Below are 20,772 nucleotides of genomic sequence, written 5' to 3'. Positions count from 1 at the left end.
TGCGTACATAATATGAAACATGAATATACGTAAATATCTCAGTCTCCGTCTAATGAGGCTGAAAATCCGCCATATTGAGCGCACCAAATGTCATTGTCGCGTCAGTTCGGCCGTCTGTTTTGGGTTGTATATTATTTATTGACTTTGATATCGATTTAATATGATTGCTTATATAAAATATCTTATTTTATCATGCTTAAAACATACAAAAATAATAATTAAAACACATTTTATAGGATCTCAAGAAAGTCGATGCCCCAAAACTATTATCTATGTATATTTAAATTCATTATGGAGCCCTCATCCGAAAAATGGGACACCATTTTTCGGTCGGAATCTATTGATCATGACACTAATCATAAATACCTCTTTAAAATATGTCATCAAAACATATTTAGACATTCGGTTTAGATATTTCGGGAAAAAGGCTACCGACAAAATCTCTTCGGAACTATTTAAATAAAATAGTTTTATTCCGCAGTGAGTAAAACACTATTGTAAATTCGTTAAATATTTAATAATTAAGTGATTTTAGAGAGGAAGTCACAAGAAATGACGTTTTTAATATTGAATAAATGTTCTGTAGGTGTTTTTTTTTTTCACGCGGTCCCTTGATAAGTTTAAAATTGGAATCACTCTCAAGTGAAAGTAATTCAAATGGTGCGGCGCACCTTCCTTGAGGTGCGCTGCGGTAGTGTGTTACGGACTTTAGAGTCAGCAAAACAAACTAGATTGTAATAGTCTAAGAAAAATACGTACTCAAAATACGATAACATTTAGAATGCTAGAAATGGGCAGATGGCACTGTACTACGCCATATCTTTATGTTTTGCGACAAACGACGACTTTATAAAATCAGTGTAGCAACTTTTAAAAATCATCATATCGTTTACTTGGTAAATTCGAAGGACGAACTTGTCTTAGATTTCACCCATCTAAATCATATCATATTTGCACATAACAATATACCTACTTACTTCCCATTAAAGTATAAATTCTACAAATAAATAATACTCAACAATATTTAAAATAAAATGAGCCAAGAACGTTTATCGATAAAATCTGATAACATTGAAATCTTTTGTACAGCACTAAAACCGCCATGTTTTGTTCAGATGACGTCACAGTGGCACGAATTTTTGGTTGACGTTTCATTTCCATTACATTTCCGACCAGTGTATATATAATCTGTGTTTCCGACCCAGGCAACGGGGCAACGCAAAAGTACCGTCACCAGAACATGTTTTATCGGATCCTACTCTAGCTGCTTTTAGGCACTTCAACCACTGGTCACCGCACTCGTTGAAAGTCCTCGTTGTCGAAGAGTTCGACGTACTTAAAAAACTTAAACCGCGGAGCTTAAAGCCGAATATTCTCAGTGCATCGCGATTCCGATCCAGTGTAGATTCAATGAAGCACTGCTCTTGCTAGGACAGATAATAGTAAATCCCTTCAGGCTAAGCCCCGTGAAGTCGACCACCAAACAAGGCCCCTCGAGGTTACTCGCAGATAAGAAGGCAAAAAAAGTGTTTTATTTTACTTATTTCAATATTTTTGTAAACAGCCTTAATTTTTTTTTTATGTTTATTTAATGGAAAAAAAACCTATGTTTATTTTCAATGCGGCATGAGACCGCTCTTTAACACACCCGCTCGGCCACTCAATCTTCTAATATAACAACTTACGTGGGCGCACCTTTGGGAAATCTGTTTTCGAATCTATTATTGTTTTACGTCCGGTTCTTTTAACAAAACGCAATTCAATTAACTTTTATTAATATTTTATCATGACGACCCTTACTACAGTGCTCAACATTTAAGTTTTTATTGTTGATCCCCTGGGTTGTGTGTGATTTCGGTCTAATAATAGCACAATACCTTCTTTGTGCGTACCCTAAAAACCGACATCAGTAAAGCACCGGAGGAAAAACAGCGTTCTCTGACCATTCACTGTTATTGCTTCGGCAGTAGGTACATATAATAAAATTGGAGCGATACAGAGAAGATTAGCATGGCCCGTGCATAAGGATGACACACAAAATCGTGAAGCGTTCACTTTTTTTTTAATTCATCGTGGCCTATAGGATAAGTCGTCCGGTTAAGTGGTTTCCTGAGTCCATAGACTATATATACTACACGAATGGCGCCACCCACCTTGAGAGTTCAGTGTGCTTAGCGCGAGTTTCTTAACGTTCTCGATAGCGTAAAAGTTAACCCAATTTTGTATGCAGTTGGAACAGCGCCCCTAGCGGCAAACGTCGCAAACGATCCCATTCCATACAAATTGAACTAACTTTTACGCTATCGAGAACGTTAAAAAACTCGCATTAAGCTCGTAGATATGTTGTTTCGATTGTCCAATAAGAAAATCAATACATAATAGATATTTAATAATATCTCCTTCGGTTTTCGCGAGTAGTCGACGTAATTAAAAGTTATTTTACGATTTAATTTCGCTTTTTTTTCTATCATTTTATTACTTCCGAAATCTCGAATACAGTTTACAGTTTTCGTGCGATTACGATATGATCACAATTTAAAAAAAAAGCGACATTAAATCGTAAAAGTACTTTTAATTAAACGCAAAACGTGTTCACGACTTCCACGATAAAGGAAGAGAAATTATTTCATCTTTTTTGTTTTTCATAAAAATTGGCAAACTATAAATTCGTATAATTATTGACGGTAGCCTGGTAATAATAAGTATTGCACTAACAAACGATTCTGACGAATAAAATTTTATTAGCATTAACAAAAGAATGGTTAACACAGTGAATAGTTATACTTGTTTAAATTACTTTTAGAAGCCTCTTAGAAGATAAAAATAATCCTTTTTATTAAATTATGCCCTTTCGAGAACATGCTCTTTCAAGTATTTACGCAATTTGCTATCATATCCGACGCTGCGTCGCAGTTTATACTGGACGACGTGCAACTGTGACTCTCCTGATATCTTCACACGGATATTTTTCTTTGGGTAGACGCGGCTGGAGAATACCACGTCTCCGGAACCACAGAAAACCTCTATTGAACTATAGTCGACGAATATACGCAGTTTTAGTTTATCGTTTGGAGCCCAGTCCGCCCTCCTGAGGCCGTCCACTCCGCCGCGATCCACTATGATGTGACCTCGATCCGCCGAGTACCCCACCGTGTACTGCTGGTCGCCATCCCATTCAAATATGACGGCGACATCGTAAAACACTTTGGCAGTGCTGACTATCAACTCAAAAGTCCTCGTCCCTGCATAGAAAGCCTCGCCGGGGTTGTACCACGCGTCTTCAAGTATTTCGGTCCGTAATTCAGCTACTTCCCTAACAGGAGGCATCAGGAGACGACCTTGTGGGGTCAGCTTCATTTCTCGTACAATGGTGAGCATGCTGGCCCATCCGTGCTTTGATTCTTTGAAATGGCTCTCCCACATTCCGAGCCAGCCAATCAGGAGTCTTCTGCCGTCGACAGCAAGCACTGTTTTCGGGGCATAAAAATCGTGTCCATGATCAAGTTCCGTAAATGTTGCCGTGGAGACTTCTAAATCATCAAACTGGCCATTAACATAGTTGAAATTAGTGACGATATAACCAGTTTGATACAAATTTTTAAATCGAAATCCATCGCTAGGCACCCCTTGGAGGCACAACATCAAAACGTGCTGACCATCTATTTCGATCAAATCCGGACTTTCCCACGCATATCCGGTGTCGCCGAGTGACAGTGCGAGAGTGCCATTCAATTTCCAATTGAAAAGGTCCATGGACGTGTAGAGGAGAAGCCGGCCGACCCCTTCCCGGGTGTTAGTGAGGAGCATGTACCAGACATTCCTGAACCTCCAAACTTTAGGGTTTCGCGAGTCCTCCGCCCCAAAAGCTCCGTCCCGAATAACAGGATTGTAAATATACTTCTGAAATACGATACCATCTGTGCTGATCGCCACGTTTTGCGTTTGGAGCGTCGCGTTGTCTGATACGGCATTACCAGTGTAGAACAGCACCAGGTACCCGTTGTGGGCGATGCCGGATCCTGATAAGCATCCGTGTTTGTCGTAGAGCTCGCCGGGGATGAGGGCTGGAGGATAAAACGTCCAGTCGACAAGATTATCGCTGACTGCGTGGCCCCAACTTATAGGACCCCACGCGCCATTGTACGGATGATATTGGTAAAAGATATGGTACTGCCGTTTGTAATACACGAACGCGCTGGGATGGTTCGTCCATGCGTGGGCCGCTGATATGTGGTACAGTGGACGATATCTCTGTTTCAAACAGTAACGATTCTCCTGTACAAAAGTCTCAATATGAGACAAGTCTACCGCGAAGACCGCGCAAACGAAACGCAAATATAATGCCACAACTAAAACGTCCATTTACGTGGAGATTTTATTAACAATTGAAAAATCTTCATCCGAGTACCTAATCGGCTAGTAATAGATTATGTTTGTAAACAATGATGCAAAAATGATGTAATAAAAGCATTATTTACAATAACATATATAACACAACAGTAATCAATAACAGTCGCGTATCGGGTGGTTAAATGAAAATCGAAGTTTTTAATTTTTTTATTTATTTATTCATTTATTGTAACACGAAATATATTATTGAAAAATTTAAATAACATATCAAAATGTAAAACATTCATATTGTTCGCTGTTTAGAGTTAAAAGATTATAAACGGCAAATGTAACAAGACGCCTTATTGCTTTGAAGCAGAAAAAGCGAATCTATATATTATAGTCATGTATTATGCGAATTAATATTCTTCTATACAAGATGGCGCGATGGCGTATCCTTTGAATTCCTTTGCACGCCACTTAGAGAAACAATTATATTTATATATGTTATATGTATAAGAAATTTATACACATTTATTTAAAAAAATATCAAAATGGTTTCTAGAGTATCATTAATTATTCGAGATATGACAATGCTTATTTTTAATTTATCATTACTATTTAAAAAAATATTGCATTTCTATTCGATATATAGCTAACAGCCGTGTATATACAAATAAATAACCTGAGCAAACATACGTGAGCTTAGAGATTTATAAAATCATTTTTGTTTGAAATTAAAATACGTATTATCTAAATTAACAAAAATAATTCTAATTGTGCATAATTACGTACCTATTTATTTTACAGTTATATAATAATGGAATGTTTTAACTATTATATAAAAGTCTAAAAGTATATAATATTATGACTAAACAAATATATTTATTTTAGACTTATTTTTATTTGAATGTGTTCATAATACGTCATATACATAGATAGGTAACAAAAATCTAGTTTTGTTTGCATTACGAATGAAAACTTATTCGGTTATTCTCATATTTATTTTCTTCACTTTAAAGTTTTTTTTAACTATAGTCTCCTAGGTACCGACTCACTACAACACTGAACACATAGCGAACACATCCAAGAAGAAAGTTATTCAAAAATATGTTTTTCCTAAATCCAACAATTAAAATTAAATACAGCAAAAAGGCACATAAGGGTCTGATTATATATATTATAATATTTAATCGCATGCATATATACATATATGTATTTTAAATTTTTTGCATAAATTAATTTATTAGCTCACAAATCGCGCGTCACGTTTATTTTGTGAACCTTTTAGTTATTAAGTTCATTTATTGAACTTACATTGCGCTAATTCTACCATAAATGTTGACTGAATGAAATATATTAATAATTATCCTTGAATTCCGGAAATCACAAGCATATGCAAGTTGGAACTGGCTGTATGGCTGTATGCAAAAATCGTTTTTATTCTATATTCTATATTCAAAATTCTTAGGACTATAATTTTAATACGAATTATTCATCAAAATCTCCCGCTACTAGTAGTGGCTGCACAGATAATTATTCAACATTATGCATTCTTTTTGTTAACCCGATTCGTAGATACTTATGATTACAACTATTTTTACCGTTCAGTCTCGCCTTTATTATTTTTGACATTTCAAATACTTCACAGTGGTTTCGTTGTCACGGACGAATGGACAGACAAATTTCTTTATAACTATCTCTCCTTTGTCGTATCACTCTTGTCATAGTGGTCGTGGATCGTCTTTCAGTATCATTGCTGTGGGCAGGTGTTATGCGCCTCACGGGCATAACATCTATAAAATTAAAACTATAGCGGGTCTAATTATAGTCAGTATAGTAGTTGTGAGCCTGCAAGATTTTTTGGCGGGAACGCAAGGAGTGAAGTTGTGTGATTTTTTTACTGTCTATTTAGTGTTTATTCCGGTTTAAATGGGTAATAACATTGGTTTATTAACTGTTTAGTATCTCTGAAAGTACACAAATGTGAGAAAATAAAACAAAGCCAATGGACGTAACTTCTCAGGATCCTCCAAAAAATCCACTGAAAAAGTCTCAGTAAATGACCACCGTTTTACTGAGATTATATTTCATCCCATATCATCTCATTTTATCTCATCTCATTTCATTGCATGCCATGTTTCATATTTTCATTAAAATAAGACTTGACCTAAAGGTCTTAATTACCAGGTCATTAAATCCCTTAAAAAAAATGTGGGCCTGGATATGTTATTCGAAATAACTAATCCCTTTAGTAAGGCGCGGAAGCGGCGGGCGGCAGCGCGGCGTGGAGGCGCGCCCAGGCGGCGGCGGCCCGCGCATGCCCCGCCCCGCGCGCCCGCGCCAACCCCCCCAGCGCCTGCAGCGCGGCCGCGGCGTACGCGCGCCACACGCACGCTTCCTGTACAGTACAACACGGGTACTCTTAAGACTTCGTCAAACAGAACGCGTACTTAGCGCTGCGGTTTAAAGTCGCGCTCTTTTGATGTCACACTAATTGACTAGATAGTCAAGATCATAGTACCTTTCGATAGCAGTGTGAAAAATGTAAAAGTATTAAGATGTCGAGTGATTCAGATGCGGCATTGTATAATGCGGAGTTTACATTACGAAATTAGTGTCATGCATGTTGAACTCAGTTTCACGAAAGTAGTTTCGATATATGCGAAAGTAATTTCGTAAAAAAATTTGTGTCGCGAAATCCACAGTATCGCAGTAACCATGGCGCCGTCAGCATCAAAGCTATATTTTGCTATATTCAATGTAGCTAAAGAAATGCTTATATACCTATAAACTTAAAAAAAGCTTATCAAGAAAAAAAAAAAGTTGGTAGATTCGAGGATGGTCAACAAGAAGGCATTTAGGTGCAATGAAGTTAGTCTCTGAATTAGCAGATGAAGATCCTGAGAGTTATAAAAACTATTTTCGAATGAGTGAAGATAATTTTGATTTTTTACTGTAGGTGTTTCAGGACCCTTCTTGGTGATATTCATTAATAAGATCTATATTTTTTTCTGTACTCCATCGTTGGTTTGCCATTTTCAACGCTTGAAGTGCGTCCGAACTAACAATACAGACGTCCGCACAGCGCAGGCTCTTTCGCGACATTAGTTTCACGTCGCGTCTACACTATGAAATTAGTTGCATGACACTAATTTCACCAAAAAATCGCGCAGCGCACGAAACTAATTTGCATGCATGAAATTAATGCATGCATTACGAAAGTATTAAATTACACGTGAAACTGTTGGTAAAACTAATGTCACGAAATTAATTTCACGCCACTAATTTCGTAATGTAAATTCGGCTTTAGCATTGATATTTTCTAAGTAATTCTCAATCAATTTTTCGGGCATTATTCAATGTTTTAATAAACATTCACTCGGACGCTAAAATAAAATTTGTAAAAAATTACAACGCCTGACGTCAAAGCGTCCTAACGTCGCAACAGAGCGTTGCGTACTTATAGCGCTGGCGCTCTGTTTGGCAGTATATTACCATAGTAGTACAACACACCTCGGCATCATAGCACGCCGACAGTTTAGCTTTCTGACACGCGCTAAGTACGCGTTCTGTATGACGAAGCCATTAGAACCACAAGTTCGGGCGTAACTGGAATAAACCCCCAGTGAATATAGGTAGGGAAAAAAATATTCTAAGAAGGATCAACAAAAATCTCCCGTCGAGCGCGTGATATTGCCGCGTAGACCGACAGTCCTAACGTTGTTGTTGTTCGGAACTTGTACATACGCAATATATCTTGAAACTGTTTGTTACTGGTGGTAAGACCTCTTGTGAATCCGCACGGGTAGATACCACCACTCCGCCTATTTCTGCCGTGTGAAGTAATGCGTTTCGGTTTGAAGGGCGGGGTAGCCGTGGTAACTATACTGAGACCTGCCTTAGAACTCATATCTCAAAGTGGCATCGGTGGTGCATAATTTAAGCAATAAAAAAAACTCTAACCATAGATAATACACTTAATACTCTAACTCGCAACGCTACTCACCTTGACACATGACAGTCTAGAATCGACTAGATTTTCTACGATATTTTATGGTTTAGTTTGATGAAAATTTTGTAATTCATCATCGATTTGGAAAAACTGAAATCCTCCGAAAATATCTGATTAATTGTCACACAGGTGTAGTGAGTGTGAGTGTGTGTGTCAGTACCTGAAGGACGGCGGTGAGCGCGTAGAGGTGTCGTCTCCGCAGCTGCGCGTGGGGCGGCGCGAGCGCGGCGGCGGCGGCGCGCTCTGCGTGCAGGCCGCGCCCCAGCCGCGCGCACAGCTCGCGGCCGGCCGCCAGCGCGTCGCGCGCCAGCGACACCCGCCCCTCCGCCTCGCTGTCCACAGACTCGTCGTCGAACATCTCCCCGGTACATACCCTGCACGTAACCATAACCGAAAACTGTTGTGGAATACAAGAGTACTTACAGAGTTTACCTAGATAGTTTAATAAAACATTGAGTACACAGTACACACAGTACAGCCCACAGCAATGATGCTGGATGACGACCACGACCGCTCTGACACGAGTGATACGACATACGAAAAAATATATACAGTTTAGGTAGACAGTATGATAGATACATTAAATTTCTCCCACAAAGTCGTCGTGGCCTAAAGGACGCCTGATGCGTTCGTATCGTAACACAGATTCACGAATGAGTTCCAAGATGAAAGAATCACGTTTTGTATAATAAGTTATAATTTGCGTAATTACTCGTGGTAGGGTGTCTTGTGAACCTACACGGGTAGGCACCACCACCCTGCCTATTTCTGCCGTGAAGCATTTCGATTTGAAGGGAGACACAGCCGCTGTAGTGTAAAGCTATCACTTATTATTGGTATTATTTATTCGTCATTTAAAAAAAAGATATGTCTCACAGCGCCGCGTCGCCGTAAGCTTGCTTGAGCCGGGTCCAGAGCGGGGTGTCGGCGGCGTCCCGCGTCGACAGCGCCTGCAGCGCGGCCCCCAGCTCACGGAAATCTGATTTTTCTGCTTCGCATCTGATTTTAACTAAAAACAGGACTTACAATTTTATAAAACGCTTATAAAGACCGCGCTGAACCAATACCCTATTGGTCTAAGACAAACCGGTTGCATACCAGAAATGTAATTATATCGATGTTTCATCTTTAAATAATTCTATTTATGATTTTCCCCTGGGTTATGGGTGCAGTGAAAATTTTTTTCACGCCCACTGGGAAACGAATCGTTTTGTTTTAAGCTATTATTCGTTTCGATACAGGAAATAAATATGGGTCTAAAATAAGTAAAGGGAACGTATGGCCAGACGAAGGCCATGAGAAGAGGATTTCTCAGTTTTTAGTAAAGTTTGATATAATTAATCATTTTTTTGTTTTTTATTTGGCAACACTGATATGGAAGACACTCAACTAACCTCTATCGAATATCTGCGCTAGTCTATCCATCCCCAAGTACAAGATCCGCAGTTGTTCCTGCTCCTTCGCAAACCTCGCCTTCATTTCGTCTAGAGATGTTTCTTCCTACAATAAAAGACGCGAAATTATTGCTTCACCCACTAGCTTATCGTTTATTATAGGTTTTTATAGCCCGTCCTCGTCGAACCCGAGGGCTCGACGAGCGAATTAACCCATAGACACAGCCCACTGAGTTTCTCGCCGGATCTTCTCAGTGGGTCGCGTTTCCGATCCGGTGGTAGATTCTGCGAAGCACTGCTCTTGCTAGGGTCAGTGTTAGCAACTCTCCGGTTTGAGCCCCGTGAGTTCACCTACACGTTAGGGCGAAGCTGAAATAGCCTCTCAAGGCTATCAGCATAGGTAGAAAAAAAATTGCTATTCGTAAGGTGAGGTGTCGCTTCGCAAAAACTATCGTGTAATAAAAATAAAACCCATAGGAGGAATATACTGCTAGTTACTGCCTTTTTTTCCTACCTATGCTGATAGCCTTGAGAGGCTATATCAGCGTTATTCTAGCGTGTAGGTGAGCTCTCGGGGCTCAAACCGGAGTGTTGCTAGCACTGGCCCTAGCAAGAGCAGTGCTTCGCAGAATCTACCACCGGATTGGAAACGCGATCCACTGAGAATTCGATCGCCAGATCTCCGATCTGCCGTGAAGTAGTAGTCATGCATACTGGTTTGAAGAAGACCGTTTCTCGACATCATTTACACACCCAGTTTACAGCAGTCCAAATCTTTGCCTTTCGGAAATATAGGTTTATTGATCTATCAAAGAATGATTGGATGATTTATTTATCTAATTAAATTGGACAAGTTAGTCTGTGAAAATTAATTGTAAAAATAAATAGATAAAATTAAATGAAAATTAAACATTCAAAGTTATTTAAACTACCTCTAATACATCTAATAAATACCTATATGTAATAACAAAGCCAAAATGAAAACCGTTTTTCAAATAAATTTGTATTAAAGATGTACTGACTTAGCTCACTAAATATTACAAAGTATTACATTTAAATTAATAATTAATATTCAACAAAAGCGCATCTATATCTTCTACTGAATTACTCACATGAAATCCAAGTGTTCAGCTATGAATATTAAGTAAAATTATTATTTTCCTCTACTAATTTATCTTATCTTATTAATAAAGTAATGTTAAGCCTGCGGGACCGATGTCACTTTAACACCGTTGTATTGTTCTAATTCGATTTAATAAACGACACTTTAGCACTTAATCCAGATTTGCCTAAACTAAAGGTTATATTGATTAACATTTCACTAAATAAAGATAAATCTACAGAGGGATGGGAGGGGGTTTTCCACGGGGGTGCATTTCCAAATTGTTTGATGATTCTGTCATCTTGTTGTTACTATGGCACCGTCTGCCGTCCAAGCAGAATTAATGACCTACCATTTTAATAGAAAATAATTACATTCAAAGTCGTCATGGCCTAAAGAATAAGACGCGCGATGCGTTCGTATCGAGCAATGCCAGTGCTTCTAATGTAATATAAACTTAATAAAAAATCACGAATGACTTCCAAGATCAAGGAATATCAGCTATACTAATATGTTTATAAATCTACAGTGGTTTTTAACGGACGTTTCGTTATAACTACTGAACCATGCATCCGATTGACTTGAAACTTGGTATCCATGTAGAAAATACACGTACTTAATGGATAGACTAATATTTATATGAGTATTGGACTCCCTAATAAGAATGACAATAAATAAGCTAATTTTAAATGCCCAACGAAGCGGGCGTGTATGGTTAGTCGTGTAATAAAAATCGAATCCGCAAAAATTCGCAATTACTGGTGGGACGTCTTGTGAGTCCGCACGGGTAGGTACCACTACCCTGCCTATTTCTGCCGTGAAGCAGTAATGCGTTACGGTCTGGAGGGTGGGGCAGCCGTTGACGATATTGCCGAATCCAACAGAGATAGGCTGATGGGCGTGGGTTCGTGTGACGAACAGGTTCATTCCCGCCAGGGAATCCTAGTTAAGGGTCAGAAGACCGTGCGTGATTTCGCCCCGGTTATTATTATTATTATTACATAATAACTTTATCAGAATAATGTATTTATTAGCCGCACAAAACAAGAACAAATCAAATTACTAATAAAACATTAATGATGAATTTAAAAACAAGACTATTCCTTAAGTTCTTGGAAATTATATGATGGCTTGTTACGTTACACTGAGATTAGGTGTTTCGCATTAACCGCCAAAAGCTCCGCAATGAAAATTGATAGACGCTAAAAGTTTTCTAGATGTTTCTGAGACACGTGAATTTAGTTCTAACTTAAAGTTTACAATACCTGTTCATCGCACTGAGTACCGGCAAGCACGAACTCGTCGTGCTTAGGTTTCTCCAGCCGCAGGACCGACTCAGATAGGAAGATGCGCAAGTCAGCATCATGCGCCAATATTGGATGACAGGCGGCCAACGATAGCCAACGTTGGAGAGCAGCGCGACGGGATTCTAAGAACTGTCCACTTCCGCCCCCAACCACCACACGTTTCGGAGGTAGCTGACATACAGCCCTGCAAACCAGTCAATTTTTTAATAATTTCTGTATTATTTATATTATAGTTAATATAAAGGATGTAGAGTTGGTGCATCCACCATTGCATTAAATAATGTTTTTGGGTGGCACTCAAACCAATTTGAATGGAATGTGGAATCTGTCTTCATTCGTGCTTACTGCCAATGATTTCCAGTTACATTGGAGGTTGATGTTCTTCAAATCAGCCAAAAATACACTTGTGTACATTTTTACAAAAATTTGACAGTCTAGCTATTCTTAAGTTAGGGTGATCATAAATAGGATAGGAAAATAGGACCGGACTTGTCGCTTCCGACCGTCGTGGCTGCGATGCTCGGCAGCGATGAGTCCTGGCAGGCGATGCTCGACTTCTGCGAGTCCACCATCTCGCAGGAGGCGGCGGAACGGGAGAGGGAGAACTCTTCCTCCCTCTCGGCGCCGTGCCGCCGCCGTCGAGCAGGGGGTCGGAGGAGGGCGTTTGTCCAGCTCTGGCCCCTATGAGGAGGCAGTCTCCTCCCGGTGATGGTCACGGGGCGACCTAAGGGGGCTGAGACTGCGCCGCACGCTACCGTCACTCTAGCGCGCTGGCACCAGGAAGACGGGACGACGCGTCGGCGGCTGCGGACTGCGATGCGGTCCGCATTTTCGTCGTCGCTGTCGTCGCCGAACATACTGTGGAAGAGCAACCCGGTCGGCGGTGTATCGCGTTCCGACCCGGCAGGCTGGTTCTGGCCCAGCGGGGTATCCCGGAACACCAGCGGCATCGCCCGGGCGGCCTGAAGGGCCGCCGTACCGCGGAGACTGACGTCGTTGGTCGTCGACTATCGCCTCGACGACCCGTCGGTCGGGCGTCCTCGGGGTGGCGCCGCGTGTCTGGTTGTAGTGTTGACCGCGGGAACCCCCCTACTCTGATCGGGTTTTGACCCCGGACGGAGATCGGACGCCGGGTGTAAGAGTGCAGGGGAGTCGTTTAGTGGGTGGGCCCTAAATACCTTGGGCCCGCGATCTGCTCTCAACACCTGCAGATCGTTGAGTCTCACATACCCCGCGCGCCCCCTAGGCGCGGGGACCTCGTAGGAGGTTCGGCCCTCGGCCCGGAAAAAAAAAAAAAAAGGGTGATCATAGAAATCATACTATGAATACCGTTGACCATATGGAGCAGTCGAATAAATTTATTTTCTAAAGGCATTGCATATTTTTGAGATTACTTGCCTACCTATTTACGATATTTATGACCCTACTTATTTGTACCACGAGGAAAGTCATGCATTCCAGTTTGCAGGCCTAGTTAAAATTGGTTGTGATATCTCTTGTCATCATACCATAATCTACAATTTAATTGAGATATCTCTTATTCTCCTCACATGAAAGAGGCCTTTCTCATCTTGCATGACTCAAAGTAAGTGGCAGCATTTACTTTTTTTTTAGGATTTCTTTAAATAATATTCATTTATTGTCAGGTTTGTCAGGAACACAGCTTTGCTCTAGCAATGAATTAAAAAATTTTTTTAGTGACCTTTGCTTATTGTCATAAATAAACCTATATGAAATTTACCGATAAGGATATTTAGCAAATAGCACATCGTAAAGCTGTACAAAATCATTGTATCTTCTGGTCACAGTTGTGCCATGACGCCTTGAGCTGACATAATACTCGCAGTGTTTTAGTATAATTCCCTTCCGTTCGGGTACAAGGTCTATGCTTACAACATCAGTTGCTTCAAGCTCTTGAAATGTTACTTCATTTGTATTTGTCATAATTGTCTGGAAATAAAAATAAAATATTCAATCTTCCATTCAATGAAAAAAATTCAAGTAGACATTTGAAAAATCTAAAATGTGTAAACAAATTAAACAAGTCAGAAATTTCTTTTACTTTATCTAGAAATTGTTACATACTTTTTTTAAAGTAATATTATGATTATCTGTGAATAAACATGCTACTAGTTCTTCTTCTTCTTCTTTATTTTTGGCTCTGGCACGTTTTGTGCATTAGCCAGCGTCAAGTAATAACGTTTTTATAATTCGCCGTTTTATTTATTTACAGTTTATAAATAATAAAAAACGAAGGAAACTTATCGCAACAAAACATAAATGATTTAGAACGAATTGAATTTACAAAAAAAATCAGAATAATTATATAACAGGGAAAATAAATCAAAATTATAGTTTAATGTTATTATTTAATATAAACCTACTTAAAATACTATATACAAGGGGATTAAAATCTCGAAGAAGTAAAGAAATATTAGTAGGAAGGGGAACAGAGAGAGATACTAAAGAAGTATATAAGGAAGAATGATCATATAAAGAACAAGAAAAGAAAATATGATTCAGGTCACAATAACTCTCGCCACACTCACAGGCGGTACTAGTTACGATACCAAGTTTGTGCAAATGAACTGGAAGGCTGTTATGTCCCAGACGCATACGAATTATAGTAGAAGTGGCGGTTTTACCAAACGACAATTTGGCAAACCATGGCTTCCTGGGAACGGAAGACTGTATAGCATACAAGAAACGACCCTTAATCCGGCCGCTCTCTTCCCAACACATATTCCACGATTTGTGGAGGCATATGCCGGGCAAAGCAGCAAGATCATGGCCAAAATTCTTGTACGGGTATACGTCACCGGTCACAGTAGCACTGTTGGCCAAACTGTCAGCTTTCACATTTCCAGATATGCCACAGTGACTAGGTACCCAACAAAATGATACTAAATAGTTGTGTGATTGGCAGTGCAACAGCTTTCTCTTACATTCAAATATTACATGAAAAAAAGGGTTAAGTTTTAGTGAAAATTTTGCTAAGCTCTGTAATGCACTTAAGGAATCAGTAAATATAACGGTTTTTTTTAGTTTGAAAGACAGCACATATTCAAGAGCTTTTAATAGTCCAAAACATTCACCGGTAAAGACCGATGATTCCGGAGGTAATTTAATTTTCTGAACTATGTTGTACTGTTTGTGATACACTCCAACACCAACACACCCACTGGAGTGTTTAGATGCATCTGTATAAATTTGATGCCAGTTAGGCCATTTACTATTGACATTGCAATTAAAATTTTCATTGGCATTAAAATCAGATTTTTCAATGCCAAGAGAAAAGCAAATCACTGGAGAAAGTAAGAGAGAATCATAAGAAGCGCCAAATAAAGGAAGCACCTGAAAAGAATGAGTTGGGGCTTGTAATTGTTTGAATTTCAGGAAACTTTTTAACAGACAAGGTAAAGGTTTATGTGAAGAGGGTACTTTTTTAGAAAGAAACTCTAGTTTCGAAATGAGGGGATGATTATGGAACTGAACAATTCTAAAAATGAATCTATCGGACAGATATTGACGTCTTAAGTTTAAAGGAGGGTCACAACATTCTATTTGCAGAGCATTAACCGGACTCGATTTCATGGCACCAGAAACAATCCTCAAAGCCCTAGACTGTATGAGATCTAGTTTTCTAAAGCCAGCCACATTACCTGGGTCTAAGAAAAAGGTCCCAAAATCCAGTACACTTCTAATGACAGCATTATACACCAACCTCAGTGTAGCCGGGTGAGCACCCCACCAAACCCCACCGAGACATCTCAGCATGTTCAAGTTTCGCTCACATTTACTAACCACAAATTCGCAGTGTGGTTGACCCGTTAGTTTAGAATCAAGAATAGCTCCTAAGAACTTAACTTGATTCCTAATGGGTAATATATCCCCATCATATGTTATATTAAGTGAGCAAGGAGTACGGGATTTGGTGAAAAGTACAACAGTACTTTTTGAGGGAGACAGATCAAGGCCATTTGCATCCATCCAGATTTTTAGCAAAGATAAAGAGGAGGAAACATATCGTTCAGCAGTACTTACAGACATATCAGAGGCATAAATAACCAAGTCATCGGCATACTGTAATAAACTTGCTGAATCTCCGACTGAACCTTCTAGATCATATGTATAAATATTGTACAATAAAGGACTCAGAACAGACCCCTGTGGCAAACCTCTCCATACCAGCCTACTAGGCTTATAAGGGCCGCCAACATCTAAAATAATTTTCCTCTCCGAAAGAAGATTTACAATGGAATTAGTTAAAAAATAGGGAACCTTTAATTTATCTAATTTACTTTTTAGAATATGTAATAGAACGTTATCATAAGCCGAATTAATATCCAAAAAAGCAGCAACTACTGACTTTTTATCTGAGAAAGCATTACGAATATCCGTAACTAATATGCCTAAATTGTCCCCCACACTTTTACCTTTTCGAAATCCAAACTGAGTTTGGGACAGATATTCGTTATTTTCTATATACCATTCAAGCCGATTTTTAATTAAATGTTCAACAACTTTTGTGATCACCGATGACAAAACTATCGGACGATATGATTTGATATCAGATTGTACCTTAGACGGCTTTAAAAATGGCAATACTATTTGACTTCGCCATGACGGTGGAATGTCACCTGTCAGTAAAATTTTATTTATTAAATTTAAAAAGTAATTTAATCCTTTTTCGCCAAGGTGAGACAAAAAGGAATATGGAATCCCATCTTCCCCTGGAGCACTGTCTTTGACGTGATTTAATACACCTTTTAACTCCCCTAACGTAAAAGTTAGATTTAGAGAAGAAGGGGCATCAGAGTTATATTGCTTATAAGACAGGATAGGATCGTTGAGTGGAGCAGAAGGAGGAGCCAAACGATCAAGGAATTGATCTGCTAATTCTATAGGCAGCAACAATGCGTTAGAAGGATTGACAGCTGATCTAAATCTTTTGATATTTCGCCATATGACAGTAGCATGTGTTTCAGGTGATATAGTGCTACAAAATTTCCTCCACCCGTCAAATTTCTTTTTTTTAAATAGTTTTCTAACCTCTTTCATTATAGTCATTAATGCCTCGTAGTTTTTCATAGACATATTATTGTGATAATTACGCTCTGCTGCCTTGCGTTTCTTTATAGCATTGGTACATTCTTCATCCCACCACGGTGGAGATGACAACTTATTACTACACAGCTTTTTCTTTGGAAAAACATTATCAGCCGATTCTAACAAAATAGCTTTGAAATAATTATTATCTATGACATTAACTTCTGAGCAATTATTAATTTTCTCTTCTATTAATAACGTGTATTGACTCCATTTAGAGTCTATGATTTTGTGTTTGAGGCGAGAGTTTTGAATACACATTGTATCCTTTTTTTTACAGGGAAATGAAATGATTATGGGATAGTGATCACTATTATAAGTGGAACACAAAGTAGACCAAGATAGAGAAGATGCTAACTGGGGAGTACAAATGGACAGATCAATGGCACTAATTACTTCACCAGGCTTTGTGAGGCGAGTAGGAGAACCCGAGTTTAAAATGCACAGGCTATACATGTCTAAGATATCTAATAATTCATAACCATAACTATTAGATACTGAACTACCCCAAGATGTGTGATGAGAGTTGAAATCACCCAGAATCATGAAAGGCCGAGGAAGAACTGAAATGAAGTTTTTAATTTCATTGAAGATTTGCAAGGAGGGATGAGGGACATAGATAGAGACAAAACAGATACCATCAACAATAGCTGCAATGACAGAAAAGCAGTTACTATGTGAAGGGAGAGGGAAGGAAGAAAAGGTGCTAGAGTTTCTGATGAGTAGGCATACACCACCATATCCATCAGCCCTGTCTTCTCTTAAGCACGAATAACCAGGGATTTTGAATACAAAATCTGGCTTTAGCCAGGTTTCAGATAGAGAAAATATAAAAGGATTAAAAGTATTTATAATATGTATAATTTCATGCTTTTTGTTTATAATACTGCGGCAATTCCATTGAACTAACTTGTCCATGTTGGCCATTATTAATATTAGTATAAGTACGAATTAAATTAGCAGCGTGGGACGGTATAGATAAATTGGGTTCAGAAAGTAATTTGATCAATATAGTAATTAACTCTGCTATTGTCTGTTGTGAATTTGCATTAGACGAGGATGGTAATGCACATCCATTAGAAGGCTCTGGCATATTGTAGTCCCTTACAAGAGACTCATGTGCTACATGATCAAAACCTTTACTGTGTTGAGGAGGAGTTCTGGGTTTAGTGAAGACTGTTTTTTTATAAGATATTGTACGTGAGGATGGTGAACCAGGCAATACTGTATTTCCACCAGGAACAGATTTAGTTGGGAGAGAGGATACAATATCAGCAAATGATTTAGAAATGGGGGGATGTAATTTTGACGCTTCAATATAGGATAAGCTATTCTCTGCCATTGTTACTTTAATATCTGTTTGTCTCACGTACTCTGGACACTTTTTGCTCGAAGCAAAGTGCAGCCCAGAACATAAGCAGCAAGATACACAGTCTTCCTCCACATTACAAGTATCTCCAGTGTGGCCCTGACCACACTTGAAGCACCTGGGCTTTGACCTACATTGGACCTTGGTGTGCCCAAAGCGGCAACAATTAAAGCACTGGATGGTTGGGTATATATACAATTTAACAGGCATAGAATTATAACACATAAATACACGTTTGGGCAAAACTTGTCCATCAAATGTAAACACGACTGTTTGCGAAGGTTTCCATGTGGGTGTGTTGTTTATCATGACTTTATAGTTTAGTCTTCTAATTTTCAGAATTTCCCCACACCCAATGGGTACATTAGTGTTCTGCATAATATCTTCAGGGGACCACTCAGTTGGGACTCCCCTAACTAAACCCATCCTCGTAATGTTAAAAGTTGGGATAAAAGCCTTCATGTTGTTTGTAGCTAAGCAGTTTGAAGTGACAAAGCTGTTAGCGTCTGTATAATTATTAAAAGAAAGTGTCATTTTATTTCGGCCAATACGTTTCAAACTTCCGTTAACAATATTTTTGAAAAAATTTTTTTTTAAAAATCTGCCAAACACAACTGGGTGTAATGTTGTACCATCATCATCAGCAGACTGTATTTTCTGCACGTGTACCACAAACGGGCCGTGGTCATTGGCATCATAACTAGCCCTACCAATTTGTGTGGAGGCTTTATGAGACATATCAGTGGGAGGAACGGGCTTTGAAGATGTATCAGTGCAAGGACCAGGTGCAGGCAAATCAATAGTGCTCTCAGTAAATTCGTCTTTGCATTGACAGTCCGATTGTTTAAATGTTTCTGTATTATTTTTTCTTTTCCTTTTGTTACAATTTTTACAAATTTTGTGGAGCTGGTTACGCTTCAGCTTCCTTTTAGACACCAAAGAGCAGTCAGAATCCATTCCGGATTCGTTGGAGATTGTGACAAATGCAACCGCGGGGGGCGCTGTGCCCCCCGGGTCCGGAGGCTCGTTCATATAAATATAAAAAACTTACCCCAACTCGAAGAAAAAAAGAATAAAATACAAAAAAATTTAAATAATAATAAAAATTACAAATATATACAAGTTTTAACTATTCTGATCACTTAATAGATTAAAAAAAAATATTTTTCAACAAATTCAAACAAAAACCGCGCCCGCCAAATTCAAAGGTTTCCCGCGTTTTTCATGCTACTAGTTATACACAAAGACTTGTCTAATGTTTTAAATTATTTAAAAAAGGTTAAATTCCCACATCACAACTTTTTTGGATAGGGTATTAAAATTGTTTATGAAGTTGCAGAATTGAAAAAACCCATTTGTTCAAAATGACGTAAATTAATTTAAAATTACCCACATAAAGGTTTGTGTAAAGCAATAATATTCCAAAATAAGAAATCTTTAAATCTATTTGTTTTGTCCATAAAATAGGACAACAAATCACCTTTTTCCAAGTTTTATCAACTCCGATCACACTTGAATAAATTTAAACATATTAAAAACAAATGAAACCATTAATATTGTGGTGTGCAACCAACGCAACAAATTTCGTAACACTTACCGGTGTTTTATTACTCTATCATTTTGTTTACTTGCTTAAATTAATGCATTGGCGATTAAAAGATCGCTGTACGAATCCACCTCCAAACTTTCTACGACAGACATTTCCACGACAGAACAACTGTGACAGAAAATAAAGAGTACAGAAATAAACACGGTGGCTCTATCAGTTCATTAGTATAATCTATGATACTGATGTAGGTATGGATTGTTATGAGACTTTTTGGCGGGAACGCGAGGAGTGAAGTTGTGTGATTTGTTTTATTTTTGTCTATTTCGTGTTTCTTCAGGTTTAAATGTGTAATAGCGGTGGTTTATTAACTGTTTAATATCTGTGAAAGCGCACAAATGTGGGAAAATGAAACAAAGCCGCTGAACGTAACTTCTCGGGATCCTTCAAAAAGTCCACTGAAAAAATCTCCGTAAATGACCACCATTTTACTGAGATTATATTTCATCCCACATCATCTCATCTCATTTGATTTAATTTAATTCCAGTTAATTAATGTTTCAAATGAATCATCTTTCATTCTCTCCATATTATCATTTTT

General features: G+C 38.6%; 2 protein-coding genes and 1 pseudogene across 2 annotated transcripts; 1 reads left to right on the top strand and 2 right to left on the bottom strand.

Moving 5' to 3' along the window:
- Positions 1 to 1,966: 1,966 nt before the first annotated feature.
- LOC119629838 (U6 spliceosomal RNA) lies at positions 1,967 to 2,062 on the top strand (annotated as a pseudogene).
- A 659-nt stretch (positions 2,063 to 2,721) lies between these two features.
- Positions 2,722 to 4,389, bottom strand: LOC101742622 (sucrose-6-phosphate hydrolase). The gene has a single exon (XM_004921989.4). It carries the CDS (start codon positions 4,360 to 4,362, stop codon positions 2,842 to 2,844), a length of 1,521 nt encoding a protein of 506 aa, XP_004922046.1. The 5' UTR covers positions 4,363 to 4,389; the 3' UTR covers positions 2,722 to 2,841.
- Positions 4,390 to 4,545: 156 nt separating this feature from the next.
- Positions 4,546 to 20,342, bottom strand: LOC119629766 (sorting nexin-8). Its single transcript, XM_038016839.2, has 7 exons — positions 20,223 to 20,342; positions 13,889 to 14,097; positions 12,106 to 12,331; positions 9,739 to 9,844; positions 9,221 to 9,353; positions 8,505 to 8,718; positions 4,546 to 6,730 (listed from the first exon to the last, which is right to left on the bottom strand). Exons 2-7 carry the CDS (start codon positions 14,089 to 14,091, stop codon positions 6,581 to 6,583), a joined length of 1,032 nt encoding a protein of 343 aa, XP_037872767.1. The 5' UTR covers positions 14,092 to 14,097; positions 20,223 to 20,342; the 3' UTR covers positions 4,546 to 6,580.
- Between the last annotated feature and the right edge of the window lie 430 nt (positions 20,343 to 20,772).

This window comes from Bombyx mori, chromosome 17 (assembly GCF_030269925.1).
Source record: "Bombyx mori chromosome 17, ASM3026992v2".
Classification (NCBI taxonomy): Eukaryota; Metazoa; Arthropoda; class Insecta; order Lepidoptera; family Bombycidae; genus Bombyx; species Bombyx mori.
This window is presented reverse-complemented; position numbering and strand designations above follow the sequence as displayed.